The sequence below is a fragment of the Macrobrachium rosenbergii genome, chromosome 44 (genome assembly GCF_040412425.1).
Source record: "Macrobrachium rosenbergii isolate ZJJX-2024 chromosome 44, ASM4041242v1, whole genome shotgun sequence".
NCBI classification, from domain to species: domain Eukaryota; kingdom Metazoa; phylum Arthropoda; class Malacostraca; order Decapoda; family Palaemonidae; genus Macrobrachium; species Macrobrachium rosenbergii.
The window spans coordinates 31153667-31175569 of record NC_089784.1 but is presented as its reverse complement, the minus strand read 5'-3'; the positions used below and the strand labels follow the sequence as shown (position 1 = coordinate 31175569).

Below are 21903 nucleotides of genomic sequence, written 5' to 3'. Positions count from 1 at the left end.
TCTCTCTCTCTCTCTCTCTCTCTCTCTCTCTCTCTCTCTCTCTCTCTCTCTCTCTCTCTCTCTCTCTCATGCGGCAATTGCATTGCACTATTAGACCGTATTTTTCGTTTTGTGTTCTGTTCTTGGTGAGATTTTCCATTAAGAGGAATTACTTGTTTCTCCTTGATGGTAAAAATGCATCATTCTGTTGCTTCGCATTTTTTCTGACTCTCATTTGTACGAGAATAAATATTACTAAAGTAAATGTTACTTAACACTTAAGTCCTTATATTGAATTGGATATAGAATTGAGGCCAAAGGCCAAGCACTGGGGCCTATGAGGTCATTCGGCGCTGAAATGGAAATTGAGAGTAAAGGAGGTTTGAAAGGTGTAACAGGAGGAAAACCTCAAAGCAGTTGCACTATGAAACAATTGTTAGGAGATGGAGGAAAGTAAGATGGAAGAACGAATATGAAAGAGGTACAGTAAAAGGAACAAAAGGGGATGCAGCTAGGGGCCGAAGGCACGCTGCAAAGAAACCTAAGTAGTGTCTACAGTGCAAAGCATGCGGTGCACTGACGGCACTACCCTCTACGTGGATTAAGCCCTTATATCTTCATGACACTGAGTTTACAAATAAACAGTTCGAAAGTACACTTCATTCTTTTCTAGGTTGCTGTTGACTAAGCTACAGTTGGCATGTTCCAGCTTTATGTCTGACTCTTCAATTTCATCTTTTTCATTTTAGCTTATTTACACTTTTATTCTTAACATCTTAAAGCCTAATAGCGCTTGTAAGGACCTGAAAGTATCCAGTCAATTAATAATATTTTACTTTTGATAACGGAGTTTGTATCTCTTATCATAAGCTCTATAAAGTCTATATTAGTAATGTCTCATTACTTATAGTTGATTATTGCTTGCATATATAAGCGATAATGTTTACTTTTCTTTATATTTAAGTGACAGTGCCTACTTTTCTTAACAAGGAAGCCATAGAGATTCCTGGAACATTTGTTTTTTGGATTGCCAAATCAGAGTACTCTCTTCATCTCTCGTTTTAGATTCGATTGTTATTATTCAGTAAAAGTAAATTGTTATTGTTTATATAATCAAGGCAGTGGTTCTTGACTTGGGGTACTCGCACCCCTAGTGGGTGCGAAGCCGGTTGCTAAGGGGTGCGAGGATGCCTATGAATAATTAAAGCAAAATATGTTTTTAGATACGCATGTTATTTTTTTCTACAAAAAATAAAAATAAAATAATATAAATAATAAAAAAAATTATTATTATTTTGTTTTTTACTTCAGCAATTCAGGGGGTGCGAGAACTGACTGCTGATTTGAAAAAGGTGCATACATTGCAAAAGGTTAAGAACCACTGAACTAAGGTTATAGTCATTTGCCGCTAAACCAACGCTTTGCAAAATTTCATTCCTTTACCTTAAGTCAGTTTTGAGTTCTCGGTATTCAGCTGATCTTGTTGCTTTTAGCAAACAGGCAGAGTGACCTTGAAGATGGTCATTTGCACATCTGACAAATGAATGTCCTCTTCCAGCTGATAACTGCTAGTGACAATGGTATGTGTGCACAAAAAGAAAAATACTGCGCGCACGTATACGTGTGAGATGTTAAGTATAAAATTCACTTGTGTAAGTACTGAATAATTGACAGACTTATTACTTTATATGGATTGATAGTTTGAAAACCTGTCAACATCCAAGGAATTGGTCTTTGAGATACTCTTTATAAGCATCTAATGAAATCTTATTATACTAATTCACAGACGTCTATTCTGTAAGACTTTCTATTATTGTCACAAGAGGGAGACATAAATTACAGAAACTCTGTGCCATGAATCTGTTCGTTTTTATGCAAAGAAGTATTTTGTCTTAAAATTTTTCGTTTTGTTACCCATACCTGTCCGCTGAGACTATGCAGGAAGTATGTACATTAAATAAAAAAAAATTGTTTAGGCTCTTCAAAAATTTGTTTAGCGAGCGAATGATGTTGCGGAAAAACAAAACCAGCCAGGAGAGAATTGTCCGGCGTATGATGTGCGACGATATTAAAATAAAAGGTATTCTGTGATGCTTTTAATTTTCGGCCAGTGTCGATTCCTTGATTCATGCATTTTATTGAGTAAAAATCCACAAGATTATATAGTAAATGCTACAGGATTGTATAGCAAATGCTAACGGTAAAATTCTCACGATACGCTGCATATTCATTTCTTGTCATCGGAGGTTAATATTGAATATATATATATATATATATATATATATATATATATATATATATATATATATATATATATATATATATATATATATATATATATATATATATGCCAAATGAACATTTTATGCCTCCGAGACTAAAAGTTGTATTTTATTTTATATCTCCAAGAATAAAAATTGTTTTTATTTTATATCTTCAAGAGTAAAAATTGTTTTTTATGTTGTATCACCAAGAGTGAAAATTGTATTTTATTTTATATCTCCAAGAGTGAAAATTGTATTTTATTTTATATCTCCAAGAGTGAAAATTGTATTTTATTTTATAAGAAACCGTAACATGTTCATGTGAATTTAGTCCGTTTCATGTGACTAAAGGTAAAAAAAAAAAACAACCCTTTGCAGTGCATGTTACGAGGGAGAATTATCCGATGGATAGATAGATGGATTTTTATTTATTCTTCTGCATAAAATATTATGCAAATGAGGCCAAGAGAGGCACCAGAACTACTATGGCGTACAGATTACACATCGCAGAATACAGTATTTACTTGCTAGCATGGTTGGTAACATATATATGCATACATAAATACATATATATATATATATATATATATATATATATGCAACATATAAGTATCGCCCTTTGTTTAAGTGGAACAAAATTAAAGCCTTTTATATATATATATATACATACAGATTATATATATATATAAATTCGGTTTAAGTTCAATACTATAATTGCATTTACAAAATCAAAATTCTTGTAGTTCAAAACTAAAAGAGTAATAGAATTTGCAAATAAGATTTGGGAGTCACTCACTTGCGGTTTAACCAGTCTTCTCTTCTTTGTTTCTTCTCCTTCTTCCTCTTCTTCTTCTTGTTATATTATTATTATTATTATTATTATTATTATTTCGGTAGATGAAACCTATTTACATGAAACCTGTTTACATGGAACAAGCACACCAAAGGGGCCATTGACTTGAAATTCAAGTTTCCAAAGAATGTTGATTTCACCCTTCCACCGCAGACCCAACACTGCAGCAGTAACCGATCATGATACAGAGCCAGTGATTTTTCATCGGCCTGGGGAAGGCGCCAACTCGCGACATCTGAGCGGCATGTCACGACACTAGCGACCATAACAGCACATTTAGATAAAGCTTATTCTCGGAGAGAGCGTTTGTTAAAAGCTAAGAGAAAAGAACAACATTCTCTCAGTCTGTTTAACTCCACTACACCGATATTTTTTTCTTCGAGTCTATTTAGACATAAAATAATTTTTCTTCTAGTTTTTTATAATTTTATTTATATGCAGTTTTTTTTACTATCACAGAAAATTTATGTATTTCCAGAGTCTTCCTACAGAAATGTTAACTTTCTTCTTATGGTTCAACTAACCCTTTAGGACAAAAGCGTTAGAATCTACAAAAGGGTCATCTGAATTATGTATCAAGAAGTTGCAACCCTGGAAAAAATTTCATGTCACTCAATAATAAATGTCTTTTCGTTATGCAGTCTATCAATCAAGATAAATAGAACTGAGATTTGAAATAGAATTCAAAATTTGTCTACAATGAGGAAAATTCATGAATGGAGAACATGCAATAATAATAATAATAATAATAATAATAATAATAATAATAATAATAATATAATAATAATAATAATGAAACAAGGCGACCTTGTAACGAGGCTATAACATCGAGAATTAAAAGCCACAGTAGTGCTAAAAATATTTATGTTCTGTGGCTTTTAATTCTCAGATAATAATAATAATAATAATAATAATAATAATAATAATAATAATAATAATAATAATAATAATAATAATAATAATAATAATGCCAGGAACTGCTTGTTCATGGTGTCACCACGTTACTATGTTCATAATATTTCATTTATCTAAAAGATTTTATTTTCTCATTTCAACGTCTTATTTTGGTTGCCTTTAAAGTTGGTAAATAAAATCCTATTCAGTATTTATGTAGAAAAAAAAGTTCGTTTAGACGTTAATGTTTATATTTGTATTATGAGTCTATGTTGCTTCATAGAAATACTCCCATGTTGAAATATGTGCCCTTTGCTGCCATTGCTGAAGCATTTACCTGGTTTTTTTGGGGTGGGGCAGAGCGCATTCAGAGAAAATGTTGCCAGTCATTCCACATCCGGTCATTTCGGCATAACTAGACAATTAAATGTTCTTTGCTGTGAAAAATTTGGTATAAAGCATAAAGTTAAAAGCATATTGGACGTCACTGGTCTCTGATTTTAAGTGATAATTATATCTTTTAGGAAGAAGGCATCCTTCTGTCTTTGGTTTCACAACATATGTTGTTTTCTGTTTGTGTGTGTATGTATGTATGTATATATATATATATATATATATATATATATATATATATATATATATATATATATATATATATATATATATATATATATATATATATATATATAATATATATATATATACATACACAAACAGAAAACAACATATGTTGTGAAACCAAAGGCAGAAAGATGCCTTTTCTTAAAAGATATAATTATCACTTAAAATCAGTGACCATTGACGTCCAGTATGCTTCTAACTTTATGCTTTATACCAAATTTTTCACAGGAAAGAACATTTAATACAAAGTTCATCATATTCCATATTTAAAAAAATAAGTGCTTCAGCTTCTGCAGACGTATCTCTTTTGGACTGTGCGCGCGCTCACAAAATTCAAATTTACTGGGTTCTACCATTTCACAAAATATTTTGATGTAGATTTCAATCAAATAGAATCGAAGGCCATGTTATTCCTGCAAGAAGTCGCTTTTTGCCTCTCGTGATGATAAGTATCTCCAAGCAAGTTTCAGCTTCCTGGGTATTTCAACTGTTAAATTACCTTGTTAGTAAAAACATTCATAGTTCCTAGTTAGTTAATAAGTTAATCATGTGGTAATTAGGGCTTCCGATTATTTAAGTTTGCGAATGTTAGTTCACTGAATGCGTTGGATGTGCTGCGTCGTGAGTACGTCGTCCTCTTTCAAGTTCTATTAGAAAAGTTAGCGCTTTTGTATTTATATATATATAGGTAGATAGATAGATAGATAGATAGATAGATACAAAAGCGCTATAGGCTAATCACTTTTACTTGAAGATTGCATATCTGCACGCTAACTTTTCCACCTAATAGAACTTGAAAGCCAGAGAGCGGCCGACGTACTCCTCATGACGCAGCACATCCAACGCATTCAGTGAACTAACATTCGCAAACTTAAAATAATCGTAAGCCCTAATTACCACATGATTAACTTATTAACTAATTAGGAACCATGAATGTTTTTACTAACAAGGTAATGTAATGTCTGTATGTATGTGGGTGTGCGCGCGCACGTGAGTACTCGGGCTAAATCAACGCTATTTGTTTCAGAATAACCACTGGAACAAATGACTTCTCTATCACCAATGCTAGTCTGTTTTACCATGTATATACACTCATTTATACTTACATCTAAACATCCACACACATATGACTCAGTTTTCATTCCATTAATATATTTGTATTAATTAGTAACTGCGTTAGGAATTGTATTTCCTACCATGTTTATTCGTCCTATATGCTTTGCTACTCTGTTTTTCCGCTCATATCGGTCATTTCGCTTGCATTTGGAATAAAATTACAAGTTATATATTAGAGAGAGAGAGAGAGAGAGAGAGAGAGAGAGAGAGAGAGAATTGCAGGCATCAGCGTCCCTGAGATCTCCTGCAATAACGAAAGTACAATAAGATCACCCCGGGTGGGGTAAAAGGGTTGGGTGTGTGTCGGGTGGGGAGGGCATTGCCACCTTAGTAGTAGTGGTAGTGGTGGCAGTAGTAGTAGAAGACCAAGGCATTAAGATAATAAAAGCCGGAGTCGTGATAGCCATCGCGGCAGTTAGCAGTAACAGCCGCAGAAGCATGACACTGAATGGTAAAGATAACATTAGCTGCCGAGATGTTTAGGGGATGCAGCCACTCCTGTGCCGGTTACCGCCAGCATCGCTGCGAGCGAGCGAAGCACTAAGGCCCTTAGGCGGGGAGAGGAAGAGTTGCAGATGCAACAAAGCTTCCTGCGAAGGATATCTGGGGGATGATAGGCCATGTGGCACGGGCGTTATGAGCATCGCTACCCCCGTGAACTCTACGACGACGCGAGCGGGAGGCAGGAGGAAATAACAGGAAGAGAAACTGCCGCCGCTTGTTCGGGGCGCAAAAGGTCGTGATCTGCAGGAGCTACGGCGGGAGGGACAATGTAGGCACGAATAGAAACACGGACAATTGTCTCCCTGGGTTTGCGAAAGGTCTCTTAGAAACATTTCTTTTCGCGGGTGTAGGCCGTCATTTTTCACTAGTAGTACTGTAGCCTTTAAGACTGCAGTAGTACTAGTACTAGAGGTAGTCTCATCAGTAGTAGGAACGATTGTAGGCCGTCATTTTTCACTGAAGCCGTAGAGGTTACAGTAGTGCTAGTACTAGAAGGAGTCTTGGACTAGGAACGAAGGAGGTATTCAGTCTCTGTGTATTGAAAGCATTGCGGCCCCAGCCAGCAGAAACAGCGGCACCAGGAGCAGAAAGGAGGAGGAGCCCAAGGATCGGCAGGAGGAGTGGGCGCGGCAACAGCAGCAGCATCAGCAGTATCCTAAGAAGGGAGGCAGGACCCCGGGGAAGATAGGGCTTCGGGAGTTCACTGAAGGAGTAGCGGGAAGGGGAAGAGGGGCGTTATTAAGGGTGCTTACTTCTATCCCCTTGGCCCCGCCCCTGGATCTCCGTCCCTCTCCCTCTCTCTCTCTCCCTCTTTCTCTCCCGTGTAACTGCAACAACGGTGCCGCCATAAAGGGCATCAGTGTCAATAATGAACATGAGCAGTTGGGCCCATCCAGCGTGACACGACCGCACCAGGAAATTCTGGACTTCTTAATGGCGGGGTTAATGTGCGGCTGCCAATGAGAAGAACCGTCATGGCGATGGAAATTGGCAGTTTGGTCGACCACGAACGCCGCTGCTGTTGTCCACACGCTCGCTTAGACGGCCTCTTAACGCGCCAAACACACACAACTTTTACACCAAACCTGCTTCAGGGTTTCATAGATTTAAAAGAACTAAATACGAAGTTTGCGAGGTGATTTTCCAATAGGCGAACGCACAGACACCACCTCTCTCTCTCTCTCTCTCTCTCTCTCTCTCTCTCTCTCTCTCTCTCTCTCTCTCTCTCTCTCTCTCTCTCTATGCTCTACCATTAGGGTGTCTTCATCCTTCTGTTGCTCCTGAAAGGTATAAGTAAACGTAAAAAAAGGAAGAAATATGAACACACTCAAATAATACTGCTGCTACCCCAAAGCCCTCGGACAATATTGTTGCTTCTCCCAACAGAGCGGGTCCTTCTCCTCCTCCCGATGTTTGATGGTAATGACGCTAAAGGTTATTCCACATTATTACATCTCTCCAGGATGTGCTACAGAGTAGAAACCTGTGCTTTGAGGCAAGTACGAGAATGTAATGCAGTTGGCCATGTAATCTGCAAAAGCTTTAAAATCCTGGCTTCGAAAACGCGAAACAACAGCCACCTGAATAGCCATAAACAGAGATAAAACGCGAAATAAGAGATACAATCAACACGGCAAGATTGTGTGTGTATGTGTGTTTTGGAAAACGAGCCGACCTTCCTCCCCCACCCCCTCCTCCTCCTCCTCCTTCCTCCTCCTCCCTTCGTTCCATTTTCATTCTTTTTTACCCTTCAGAGGGTTAGAAGAAAAAGAAAAGAGAGAGAGGGAGAGACATTGGAAGAAAGGAGAAAATCAGCCTTCTTCTTCTTCTTCTTCTTCCATCCTCCTCCTTTCCTTCCTTCCTCCTCCTCCTCCTCCTCCTCCTCCTCCTCCTCCTCCTCCTCCTCCTCCTCCTCCTCCTCCTCCTCCTCCCGTGAGGAAAGTGTCATTCAGTGTTCTTTGTGGTCGGAAGCATACTGCAGCTCCCTATGGGTTTATCAGATCAAGTTTTAATTAAATTTTCGCCTTTACGTAATTAAGCCCAGCTCGACGGCCGTATAAAACACGATAATGGGGCCAAGCTGATCGCGGGCGAAATTTCAGGTCATCATATATTCGGAGCATTTTGCGCTGGAATTTGATTACTCTTTAGGAGCGGAACAAAGTATCGGTGAAGCTGGATCCGGGGAGATTGTATTTAGATCAAGCCTAGATTATTTCTCGATTGATTTACTCAGACTGGATCAGAGGCGGCGGTGCCGCCGCCGGGCGGGAGAAAGGGACTTTTCACAATTTTATTTTGGAGAAGAAGAAGAAGAAGAGGAGGAGGAGGAAGAAGAAGGAGCAGTAACAGGAGGAGGAGGAGTAGAAAGGAATGTCATTAATGCTTCTCCCTCGAGAAAGCGAGCGAGGAGGCGAATGTTAGCGTTTAACTCTCCCCTGTATCATTGTTCTTCGGCTCATTCGTGATGGAGACTTAGCCCTTGAGAGATTCGGCCTCGGTCGGACTTTTTTATCTGGAATGCGGACTTTTAAGAAAAGAAGACTATTAGTCCTGCTTCGAAGGTTTTTGTTATTATTATTATTATTATTATTATTATTATTATTATTATTATTATTATTATTATTATACTGATGAGGATTTTGATTCAAGATTGAAAGATCTCTGTTATTTTATTATTATTATTATTATTATTATTATTATTATTATTATTATTATTATTATTATTATTATTTTGATTCAAGAACAAACTCGCACCAAAGAACGCGAGGCATTTGCCGCGTAGTGAAACCTGCGAAGTCTAAAGCCCGCCAGGCTCCGGGGCGTGATATTAAAAGCACTTAATTGTAATTTAAAAGCGAATGAAGCAAAATCAGTATAGAGACTATTAGGGTGGGCAAGAAAATTAAAAAGTTGATAGTAAGTAGTATTTGTTCGCAAGTCGATTAACATACAGCTTCATTTTCTTTAATCTTAGACTTAATTGCATTAGCGAAGCGGTTCTAAGCGATGGTAAAGCGAGTCGGGTTGTGCAACGGCCCAGGCGCCGAATTTATAAGGCTTGCACTTAATAACACTGATTTCATTTGGCCAAACCACGCAACGGCCCCCGGCCTCCTCCCCCCTCCTGCACACACCTTTTACGGCCGGCTCATCCCCGGCACCGCTTGCACCTTCCTGCCTCCCTTCCTTCTTTTCTTCCTGCATTCCTCTTCCTCTTTTTCTTCTCCTTCCTCCTCCTCCTCCTTCCTTCCCTCCTTTCTCTTATTTTTAATCCTCCTCCTGTTCTACCTTCCTCCTCCTCCTCCTCCTCCTCCTCCTCCTCCTGTTCTCCCTTCCTTCCTTCCTTTCTCTTCCTCCTCCTCTTCCTCATCCTCCTCCTGTTCTCCATCCTTTCCCTCCTTTCTCTTCCTCCTCCTCCTCCTATTCTGTTCAGAATTATTTTTAATATGCGCTCTGCATTTTACAAAAAATTTTGCTTTTATTTTTACCTTAAGGGTTTCGTCTGTGAGGCTTCTGACCTGTATTAAAATAAATAGTCATCATGAGTTACACAGGCAGACACACCCACATGTTTACTCTGTTTCTGTTGTTTTTGATTAAGCCGGAGTTATTTCAGCACAGCACGGGCTCTTGCTCATAGAGCAGCCCGTAATATTTACTCTGGTGTATCCTTACATTTGCACTTTCCGAATACAGCTGCCATTGTCAGGAATATCGAACGGATGCTTTTATCAAAAACAATCAAAATAGTTGACTTTCTTTATAAAATTATTATTATTATTATTATTATTATTATTATCATTATTATTATTATTATTATTATTATTATTATTATTATTATTATTATATTAATTTCTTGACTGAGATGGACAGGCTTTGTAAGTTTTTGTTTATATGATCCACAAGAATTGGTCTAGTTACTGGAAGAACAAAAACAAGAATAAGAAAAAGAAGTCGAAGAACAACAACAAGAACAAAAATGGGAGCTAGAAGAAGAAGAAGAAGAACAACAACAACAAGGGGAGCTAGAAGAAGAAGAAGAGAAAGAACAAGAAGAGCAGTTAGAACAAGAAGAAGAACAACAACAATGGGAGCTAGAACAAGAAGAAGAAGAACAACAACAAGGCAGCTAGCAAGAACAACAACAAGGAGAAGAAGAACAAGAACAAGAAGAGGGGGAGGAAGAGGAAGAACAAGAGCAAGAACAACAACAAGAACATGAACGAGACCAAGAACAAGAACAAGAACAACAAGACCAATCAAAATAACCTAACGCTTCTCAAACAAGCCCCCTCGCGACCTGGCTTCCTACCGAAGCGTTTTCTCCCCAATACGTCACACACCACTTCCTAACACGCAGGAAAACGAACCGACCTCCCCGGGAACGTAATCAAGCCGAGGAGAATCTTCTTTTCGATCTCTCCTTAATGAAAATTAACTATTAAGATCCCCGCGCCGGTTAGACATTCCTTTCGGGTGAATCATCATCTTTTCTCGCTCGCCCGATAGAGACCCGATTTCGTTGGACGCTGCTCTTTCTCCGCCCCCGTTATCTGCTGCAGAAGGTCACAGTCGGTTTCGTCAGAGAGACCTGGTCGAAGGGAATGGTCGTGGGTGCTTCAGTGTGTAAGTGTGTGTGTGTGTGTATATATACATATACTCGTATATATGCATATATATACATTTATATGTATATATATACACATACATATATGTATATTTATAATATATATATATATATATAATATATATATATATATATTTGTATTTAACCTGTTTTTGATATGTATGCGATAAGTTGCCGACATGTTTATGACACATTTTACTGTAGTGGTATTTTGTGATTCTAACAATGCTGCCCTAAAATGGAAAACTAGTATTTGCAACATTTTCGAAATTGAGATATGCCACCCATTGGGCTCGTGAAGCACTAATACACAAGTTACTGCAGTTTCAGAATGATCCTTCAATGCTTTCTACGAGTATTTAGGGGGGTCCCATTTGCAGTACCTGCAAAATCAGCAGTAAAGCAGGGGAGCATCTATCATTTTTCTCAGTTCTGTATTTTTACAGATATTGCAGTCTTCTATTTTAGGGCGGTATGGCAGTCGTGAGTGAATGTTGACGCTTTCGGATTTTCACAGCGTGACTCATATGAAAAATGAAGGTAATGACGAGTAACATGACAGTATGACAGTACTGTGGCCATGATTCTTCTGGTATTTCGCAGATTTATGTCTCGTGTAACTTTCCAAAGAAGTTATGGGCAATTTATCAATGAAACTGCCCAGTATTGACCAAGTCACAGCCATGCAATTTGAACCTCAGAAGTTCAATCGAAGATTCATCGCATTATTACCCTAAAGCAATTCTCCTCCTATTTTAATAGTTTACTTACATTTTTATCTATGTATTTTTTACTCTGTCAATTTATTTCTTTTAATAACTGGTCTTATTTCTGTATTTTCCTGTTACCTTCTGTTACTTATTTCAAATGAACGCCATATTCTGTGGAAGCTTGAATTTCAAGTCAGTGGCCCCGTGAGCTCGTTCAATATGAATAGGTTTGAACTTCTGAGTAATAATAAGAATAATAATAATAATAATAATAATAATAATAATAATAATAATAATAATAATAATAATAATAATAATAATAATAATGGAGAAACAGATCACAGTTATGTATATGTACATATATTTACCTTTAGACATATGTACATGTACATAACTGTGGATCTGTTTCTCCATTTTAAGAATCATGCTACTATGAGTATTTATTAAATAATAATAATAATAATAATAATAATAATAATAATAATAATAATAATAATAATAATAATAATAATAATAATAATAATAATAATAATAATAATAAATACATACTTACATACCAGTACCTGCAGTACGAAGTTCTATATTTTCGCAGAGCGCTGGATAACATGAAAGAACTTATGGGATAATTTTTCATAATTCACAGATAACGAGATAACGTAATTATGTCTTTTGAGCCATTTCAACGAACTAAAGCAGCAGATAGTTTCGAATAAAGAATATGTAAGGGTTAATATGCAGGTTTTTTTTTTGTGTTAAATCTTCTTGCCATTTAATAACGAGTTTGCTCATTTTTCAGTAGACTAGTGGTTTTGGGCACAGTTACAAAATCAGGAGAGAGAGAGAGAGAGAGATAGTAGTGGTGGTGGTAAGTGGAACCTGATTGATTGAAAAATTTTGAACGGCATTTTGAGGAAGTGTGGTGAAATTATTCACGAGGTGGCCTTCTTTAGATGACTGACTTTAGGTGGAAATCATTCAGAGCTGAAACTCAAGATTCAAAGATTTTGGCTTCTTAAACGCTTCAGAGCTGGCTAAGTAATTTTTGGTATCCAGTTTTATATTGATAAGCTGTAAAATTAATTCTCTCTATCAAAGTTTACAAATATTTTACTAGTCAAGGTCAAAAGTCAAGGTCACATGTTGCAAGTTTTTTTATTTTTTTTTATTTTGTAGTTTTAATGTAACTAAAGCCATCTACACATTTGTGCTGTCCTCCGAGGCATGTTGGTAAATTTTAATTCCACAGTCTTCATAGTTTACTAATCAATGGCGAGGAGAGTGGTGAAAGCTGACATTTTAAAATGTCATTATCAACAGGGTTAAGATGTATAAGGTGGAATAGTTGCCTTTTGTTGCCAGAGAAAGAAAAATCAAGTAAAAAATGCGCCGAAGTTTCTTCGGCGCAATCGAGTTTTCTGTACAGCCGCTACAGCGTATAATCAAGGCCACCGAAAATAGATCTATCTTTCGGTTGTCTCGGTATAATGCTGTATGAGCCGCGGCCCATGAAACTTTAACCACGTCCCGATGGTGGCATATCCTATATCGTTGCCAGAAGCACGATTATGGTTAACTTTACCCTTAAATAAAGTAAAAAACTACTGAGGCTACAGGGCTGCAATTTGGCATGTTTGATGACTAGAGAGTGGATGATCACCACACCAATTTGCAGCCCTCTAGCCTCAGTAGTTTTTAAGATCTCAGGGCAGACGGAAAAAGTGCAGGCAGAATAAAGTGCGGACGGACAGACAAAGCCGGCACAGTAGTTTTCTTTTACAGAAAACTAAAAATGAACTACCAATCTTTGAATACCATTTAAATACAGCGAATAGAAAGTAAAATTATATTTCTTAAAATAATATTTCCTTAACGGTATCTTCCAGAATGAACATAGTTTTTGAAAATGTTCTTCTCTGCTTTGGCATGACTGTTTAGCAAAGAACTTGTTATATTTAACAAAAAATTTTCATCTTTCTGTATCAGTATGCCGAATTACTCTCCTCTTAATGTCATATCGGATTCTGGCGCTCGAATATTAATATTTGACAAGATACTGTGGAATGTTTCTCATTTTCCTACTGAACTCTGTTGTTTTTCTTGTAAAGGAAAAGTAAAGAAATTATTGAAAATTATCTAATCATTATATATCTTCAATTCTGACTGAACTTACGCTATGTACGAGGAGCTTTTCAGTAACCTTAATCATTCATAGTTGACAAACAAACATAGTTAACTACAAAACTTTCTTCCTGACTTTATAAAACGAGCTTTTTTATTTTCAATCTTTGCGGGACTTTTTCATAATTTACACCTTCACTCCGGTGTCACTCTACAAATGAGTTTTGGCTCTGTGAATACTGTATGACGACACGGGCTATCTGTCTTTGTAAGGCGTTTAACTGAACCGGATAGGCTCAGTATTTGTTTTTGCAAAAAGGAAGCCCGCCAGATGAAATGCCGCGGCCGAGATTGCGAGTGGTGGAAAGTTTCATTTATTTCTTCATTTTCTTACTTATTTATTTACTTTATTTATCTATTTATTTAGTTATTTATATATATATATATATATATATATATATATATATATATATATATATATATATATATAATAATGTGTGTGTATGTATGTATACATAAAAACATATATATGTATGTATGTATACATACATACATACATATATATATGTATATATGTATATATACATAAATATACTGTATATATATGCATATATATATTTACTAAATTATCTATTATTTATTAATACATTTATTTATTTACCTATTTATTTATTTATTAATTCATTTATTTATTTTATTTGATCCTTAATTGGCTGGTCAGTTTAAGTACTAATTTTCAACTTTATTCACTTTTCCTCATTGACTTATCCCTCTAATTCATAATAATTTCATATTTCTATTATTTAACAAAATCTCGTTTCATCGAGTCAATGGCACTGATCTATTTGCCTTTGGGTTTATAATTTTGTTCATGTATATAAATCAGATTAGATTTCCTTTATGAGTAAACTCTGGAACAACTCTTCATAATAGTGATTGAATTGACTGAATATAGAACTTCGGCCAAAGGTCAAGCACTGGGACCTATGAGGTCATTCAGCCCTGAAACGGAAACTGACAGGAAAAGGTTTGAAAGGTGTAACAGGAGGATAACCTCGCAGTTGCACTATAAATCAGTTGTTAGAAGAGGGTGGAAAGTAAGATGGAAGAAAGAGAAAATGAAAGGAGGTACAGTAAAAGGAACGAAAGGGGTTGCAGCTAGGGACCGAAGGCATGCTGCAAAGAACCTAAGTAATGCCTACAGTGCACCGCATGAGGTCCACTGAAGGCACTACCCCGCAATGGGGGAAATGGGTTTGAGTTTTTAGAGCAAAAAGGAAGACTGAGTGACAAGGACAAGAAATCGAACAGTATTTATTCGTAAATAAAATAGCATTCGTCTGCCTGTATCCGTGCCTATCCCTGTCTGACTATTTCTATATATTTACAGGTCTGTTATTCCTTCTTGTCATTCCGAACTGTGTAAGGCTAAGTCTGTACATACTCAGAGTGAATATGTTTTTCGTTAACGCAACTACATACATATACATATATGTGTATATATATACATTATATATATATATATATATATATATATATATATATATATATATATATATATATATATATATATATATGCAACTACGTGAAATGAGTAGCGTATATAATAACCGACCATTGAACGGCGTTCGTATTTTATATGACCTCAAGACGAAAACTTCAAACGCGCGCAGGAGGTCAAAGTCAGCGACCGCGAAGCCGAACGTCAAAAAGCGAACGTTAAAACGGCTGTCAGCGTTAAATTAGCCATCCCGTGTTATCCGCGTTGATTAAACGACTCCTGTAAAACTCGGATGACAAAAGATTGGAGAAATGCTCTCTCTCTCTCTCTCTCTCTCTCTCTCTCTCTCTCTCTCTCTCTGTGTGTTTAGGGCTAATCGTTATCAGCGCTGTCCGAAATATTGCTGCTGGAGATGGTGAGAGATATGCAAAAGTGAAAGTGAAAGTTGAGATTATTCGAAACTTTGTTTTAGTTTTCTGAAAAGAAAACTATTGTGCCGGCTTTGTCTGCCCGTCCGCGCTTTTTTCTGTCCGCCCTGAGATCTTAAAATCTACTGAGGCCAAAGGGCTGCAAATTGGTATGTTGATCATCCACCCTCCGATCATCAAACATACCAAATTGTAGCCCTCTAGTCTCAATAGTTTTTATTTTATTTAAGGTTAAAGTTAGCCATAATCGGGCTTCTGGCAACGTTATAGGATAGGCCACCACTGGGCCGTGGTTAAAGTTTCATGGGTCGCACTCATACAAGCATTAAATCGAGACCACCGAAAGATGGATCTGTTTACGGTAGCCTTGATTATACGATGTACAGGAAACTCGATTGCGCCGAAGAAACTTCGTTGTATTCTTTAATTTTTACTATTTACTTTTTTATTCGTTTATTCCTGGATACGGAAACCTTAACGAAACTGGGAGTTTGTTTTACCGTAGCATCCTAAATACTTTATTGCGCTACGGTAGTGTATACTGCCCTAAAATGGAAGGCTGCAATATCTGCAAAAATACAAAACTGAGAAAAATGGTAGATACTCCCTTGCCTTCCTACTGATTTTGCAGACACTATAACTGAGACCCCCTAAATGCTCATGGAAAGCATTGGAGATTCATTCTTCAACTGCAGTAACTTGCGTATTAGTGTTTCACGAACCCAGTAGGTGACATATCTCAATTTCGAAAATTGTGCAGATACTGCAGTTTTCCATTTTAGGGCAGTATAATTAGAGGAGGCTATGTGTAAGTGAATTGTGGAGTTTGGTCTCCGTAGACTTTTCTGAACACATGAAGATATTGTTGATATTCTTTATTATTATTCAGAAGTTAAACCCTATTCTTATGGAACAAGCCCACCAAAGGGGCCATTGACTTGAATTTCAAGCACACAAAGAATATGGTGTTCATTTGAAAGAAGTTGGAGAAACGTGATTCCCATTCCTTTTACCCCGTAGGGGGTTAGTGCCGTCAGTGCACCTCACGGGGAGCACTGTAGCATTACTAAAGGCTCTTGCAGCGTCCCTTTGGCCCCTGACTGTAACCCCTTTCATTCCTTTTACTGTACCTCCATTCATATTATCTTCCATCATGATATCAATCCTCTCCTAATAATTATTTCACAGTGCAATTGCGAGGTTTTTCTCCTGTTACACCTTTCAAGCCTGCCTACCCTCAATATCCTTTCCATTGCTGAATGACATCATAGGTCCCAGTGCTTGGCCTTTGGCCTAAGCACTATATTCCATTCCATTCCATTCCCATACCTTTTATTCATAGTTTCTATCGACTTTAATTCATCAAATATTTTCAAGAATTATCTTTCGTCGCGAACTCAAATACCCGATCTTTCAAGTCCGCAGGGAATATATTGTTTCGTTTATATCAATGTTCTCCTCTCTTGTAAACTGCTGTTCCTTGAACAATAGCTGCCTCTTGCTGGCCTCTGTCAAAATACCAAAGGCCATTCCGGTAACTATTCAGTATTCATAACTAGTTTCGGTGATACCTTGTCTTCGACTGATGTCCGATCTATATGCTATATAACTTGCAAACATAACCTTTTTCTAGCCCCCACCCGTACCCTCCTCATCCCCGTCATCCTCCTCCGCCTCCTCTTCTTCCTCCTCCCCCTCCTACTCCTACTCCTCCTCCTCCTCCTCCTCCTCCTCCTCCTCCTCCTCCTCCTCCTCCTCCTCCTCCTCCTCCTCCTCAAGACACTTTTCAATAAAACGTAATGATCCTCACACGGAGTGGATCACACGCAATGTATACGAGAGCACCAACCCCTGTCTGATAATCGATACCGCAATATCTATTAATTGTCTCAAGTTAACTCTTCCTTCTAGCGAAGGTTTAAAGATGGCCGTATTGTATCGTCTCAAGAATATTAAAAAAAAAAAAGGCTGGTCTCCTCTCTCTCTCTCACCTGTAATGCACTTCGTTAAAAGCGAGTTATGTCCCCGAAAGACTTAATAGTTCTTCTTCTTCTTTTTCTTCTTCTTCTACTTCTTCTTCATCTTCTTCTTCTTCTTCTTCTTCTTCTTCTTCTTCTTCTTCTTCTTCTTCTTCTTCCAGAAGTATGATGGCGTAAGGAAGAATGCTTTGCCTATGTTATCACATTTTGGATCACAGGATAAATTTTATAAGTAGCGGATGCCTTTTGTGGATCTATTGAAATTTAATGGCATTAAAATATATATATATCTATTATATATATATATTATATATATATATATATATATATATATATATATATATATATATATATATATATATATATATATATATATATATATATATATATATGCAAAGGTTTTCGTGAGTGTGCTGAAACTAGTACAAATTTGATACAACACTTATGAAGAGAATTTTTTTTTCAGTGGCTGAGATCGAAATAGCCTTACTTATTAAAAAGAAGTGTAGCGTAAGGCTCATGAAAAGTTCAAAAGAATCGTGTTGAAAAAATACTTCTTACATCTGTCATATATTTTCCTAATACTTCACTTTGTCTGTATGTGTTAGTGATAGTTATTATAGCAAAAAACATGTCATCATATAGGATATAAATTTTACGTCAGAAGTGGAAAAAGTGAAAGAGAACGCGCGATACTGGAGAGAAAGTTTGGACTGGAGACAGAGAAAATCAAGAAGTAGAAAAGCATTTGTCCAACGACAGACCATATACATCACCCCCTTCTCTTTCACTCTCCTCACAAGAGAGAGAGAGAGAGAGAGAGAGAGAGAGAGAGAGAGAGAGAGAGATAGCGGCGCCGGTAAATCATGCACACTGTCACAATTTCACATTATCAGGCAGTAGTCAAGTTGTTGGCTGAGCTATAGATCATACATTCATGGGCGCGCCGGCATACTAACAGTCAAGGAGACACTGAGGAAAGGGGGGGGGGTCCCCGCTGGAGGGGGGAGGGAAGTCTCGGGACATTCGGAGACGTAGAGAAAGAGACGTATAACGACATCACCCATGTCTCACAGACATAACAAGACTCGTAGGCCCCGCCCCCTCCACCCCTTCTTGTTTTTCATCCTCTTGTGTAGCGAATAATATTCGAGGGAGGTGTGAATTGGTTTCCTTCTTTGAAATCTTTGTTGCTCTCTCTCTCTCTCTCTCTCTCTCTCTCTCTCTCTCTCTCTCTCTCTCTCTCTCTCTCTCCCCACCCTTACGTCTTCCGGTTGATTGAAGCACGTTTCGGATTGTTGTGTGATGTCTAAGATGATCGTGAATTATTGTTGTGTGTGGTTCTTCTTGAGGGGGTGAAATATGACGGCCATCTTGAAAGAGGGAAGTAGAAAAATTTTTGTGAATTTTCACTGCTATTTTAAGCTTGGTTGGTAGTTAGTGGTGCTTAAAATTTTAATTGGTTTTAATAATAATAATAATAATAATAATAATAATAATAACTATAGGGATAACAACGATATTATAATCGATATCACTGCTAGAAGTAGTGCTAGAAGAGGTTAGAGTTGTCAATGAAGTTGTCTAAGAGAAATTAGGGGTAGTAGTAGCAGTTAGGAGCTGTCAGTGTAGTTGTATTAGAGAAATTAGGAGTATATTAGTAGCAGTTGGGACCTGTCAGTGTAGTAGTATTAAAGAAATTAGGGGCGCATTAGTAGCAGGTAGGAGCTGTCACTGTAGTTGTAATAAACTGGAAGAATATTAGTAGCAGTTAGGAGCTGTCAGCGCAGTTGCAGAAAAAAATTAGGAGTTGTCAGTGTAGACCTGAAAATAGAAGTAGTAGCAATAGCAGGCGTTGTTGTCAGTGACTACTAGGTACTGTTAGGCACTCTACCGTCACTACAAGTGCCACTGGCTACTAGAAGCGCAACGCCATCAATCGGCCTGATATTTCGGCGTCGCGTTGCGTGTCACACAAAGGCCCTTCGGAAATGGCCCGGCCGCCAGTAACTCCCCGAGAGAAAGATTATGTCAGGATGCAGCCAAGTTTAGTTAAGAATTATAGGTTGCACAAGATGGGGAGCAGTCTCGGGAAAGAGAGAGAGAGAGAGAGAGAGAGAGAGAGAGAGAGAGAGAGAGAGAGAGAGAGAGTTTTGATATTGCCGCCGCCGCCTCTGTGAGATTTCATCTCTGGACCACCAGATTGGATGTCCCCCAGAAAAGTTGCTGTGACCAGCCAACGATATGCGAGCCTCTTAAACTATGGCCGGAGATGTTTGCCTGGAGTCATATCGTGAGAAAAAAGTCTTTACTAACCCTAGGAGGGTGGTGTGGGTTAGGGGGGAGTGGGGAGAGGAGTAGGGAGAGGGAGAGGACAAGGATATTTGGTGATATAGGAGGGAAGAATATACATCCCTCTCTTCTGTGTCAGTGAATAACCCCCATTCCATCTTCTCATTCCACAGGCCTGGCCTGTATCTGAAGTATGGTACTCTCTGCGTCTCTTCTAAATGATCTATGAACTTGATTGTAAATCGGCTTATCTCTCATATTTCTTCCCTTTTTTCCTTATATTTTTTTCTTTTCTTATTAGTTGCTGACAATTCTTCACCGATGCCAGGGTTTGCATTATCCAAACAGGACTGGTCATAGCTCGATGGATTGGCATGTTTGTCGGGTAAATACTTGTGAGTAACATGGAATTGTCTGATAGAAGGAAGATTTATATATTTATGGTAGTACGGGTGAGCAAGCATTTTCATTATATTTATATATATATATATATATATATATATATATATATATATATATATATATATATATATTCGTATGTATATATATATATATATATATATATATATATATATATATATATATATATATATATATATATATATATATATATATATATATTTATGTATATATATATATATATATATATATATATATATATATATATATATTCGTATGTATATATATATATATATATATATATATATATATATATATATATATATATATGTGTGTGTGTGTATATATATATATATATATATATATATATGTATATATACAAATGTGTATATGTATATATAAGATGTATATATATACATATATATACACTATATATATATATATATATATATATATATATATATATATATATATATATATATATATATATATATATATATATATTGCGTTTGAGTATATATTATGCTTTTAATAGCCACGATGACCTCTTAACTTCTCTACCACCTCTCAGCAGGACATAAACGAACGGTCTTTCACTGCCCACGACAGGATTCAAACTTGAATTTGAACACTCTTTCGAGTATGCCTCTAAATAAAGTTGCTACTAGTGTGTAACAATATTAAAACACCCCTTGTGTGTTCATCCTTTACCTACCGTTGGGAAATCATAAGCTACTGATGTTTACGCACGGTAAAGTCCCGTAGGGGGCTATTGCCGTCAGTGCACCTCATGCAGTGAACTGTAGGCATTACTAAAGGTTCTTTGCAGCGTGCCTTCGGCCCCTAGCTACAACCCCTTTTATCCCTTAACTGTACCTCCTTTCATATTCTCTTTCTTCCATCTTATTTTTCTTAGCCCTCTCCTAACAATTGATTCATAGCACAGCTGCGGGCTTCTCCTCCTGTTACACCTTTCAAACCTTTTACTGTCAATTTCCATTTCATCGCTGAATGACCTCATAGGTCCCATGCTTGGCCTTTGGCCTAAATTCTATATTCAGCTCAACTCAACGTACGGTAAAGTTCGAGAACTAGCAAATTTGAATCATAAACCTGTTAACATAGTAGCCAATAATGCTATATTCATCCGGCAAGAAATCAAATATTCCTTTGTTTACTCGTCTGTTTTCGTTAACGTTGCAAAGATTATCAGTCCATTGCCTGTCAGGCTGTCTAGTCAGACTGTCAGTCTGTCTGTTTGTCATTCTGACCAAGGCCAAGAGAGACAAGGTCTACCCAATGGGGTGGAGTTGCCTCCCGCTAGGGGTAACTACGTAGGCGACGACGTATCTTAGAGGTACCTGCTCATTACGGCAATCCTGCTGCTGACGCAATAAGGAGGTAGACAAAGCTCCGCCTACATGGGGGATTTGGGGGGAAGTGAGCAGACCTTCTCTTTCTCTCGGCCTTGATTCTGACTGTGCGTTAGTGTGTCTGCCACGCTGACCTTTTTGTTACAGCTCCTCATACATTGGTAAAGGGAATTCCAGTCAGACTTTTGGGTGAAAAGAGGTCCCGTCCTTCCGTCTGCTTGATTTTATTACTGGGAACGTGT

At 37.3% G+C, this 21903-nt stretch overlaps 2 protein-coding genes across 2 annotated transcripts in view; one reads left to right on the top strand and one right to left on the bottom strand.

Moving 5' to 3' along the window:
* LOC136829500 (SAP30-binding protein) overlaps nucleotides 1–21903 on the top strand; it is a 458698-nt gene that overhangs the window by 213205 nt on the left and 223590 nt on the right. The window lies entirely within an intron of this gene.
* The window catches only part of LOC136829572 (probable serine/threonine-protein kinase clkA), a 30348-nt gene continuing 25723 nt past the window's right edge, over nucleotides 17279–21903 (bottom strand). Inside the window, exons 8-9 of the mRNA XM_067088420.1 lie at nucleotides 17653–17789; nucleotides 17279–17388 (exon numbers count right to left, since the gene is read on the bottom strand). Coding sequence (XP_066944521.1) covers nucleotides 17279–17388; nucleotides 17653–17789 — 247 coding nt within the window. The remainder of the gene's footprint in view (nucleotides 17389–17652; nucleotides 17790–21903) is intronic.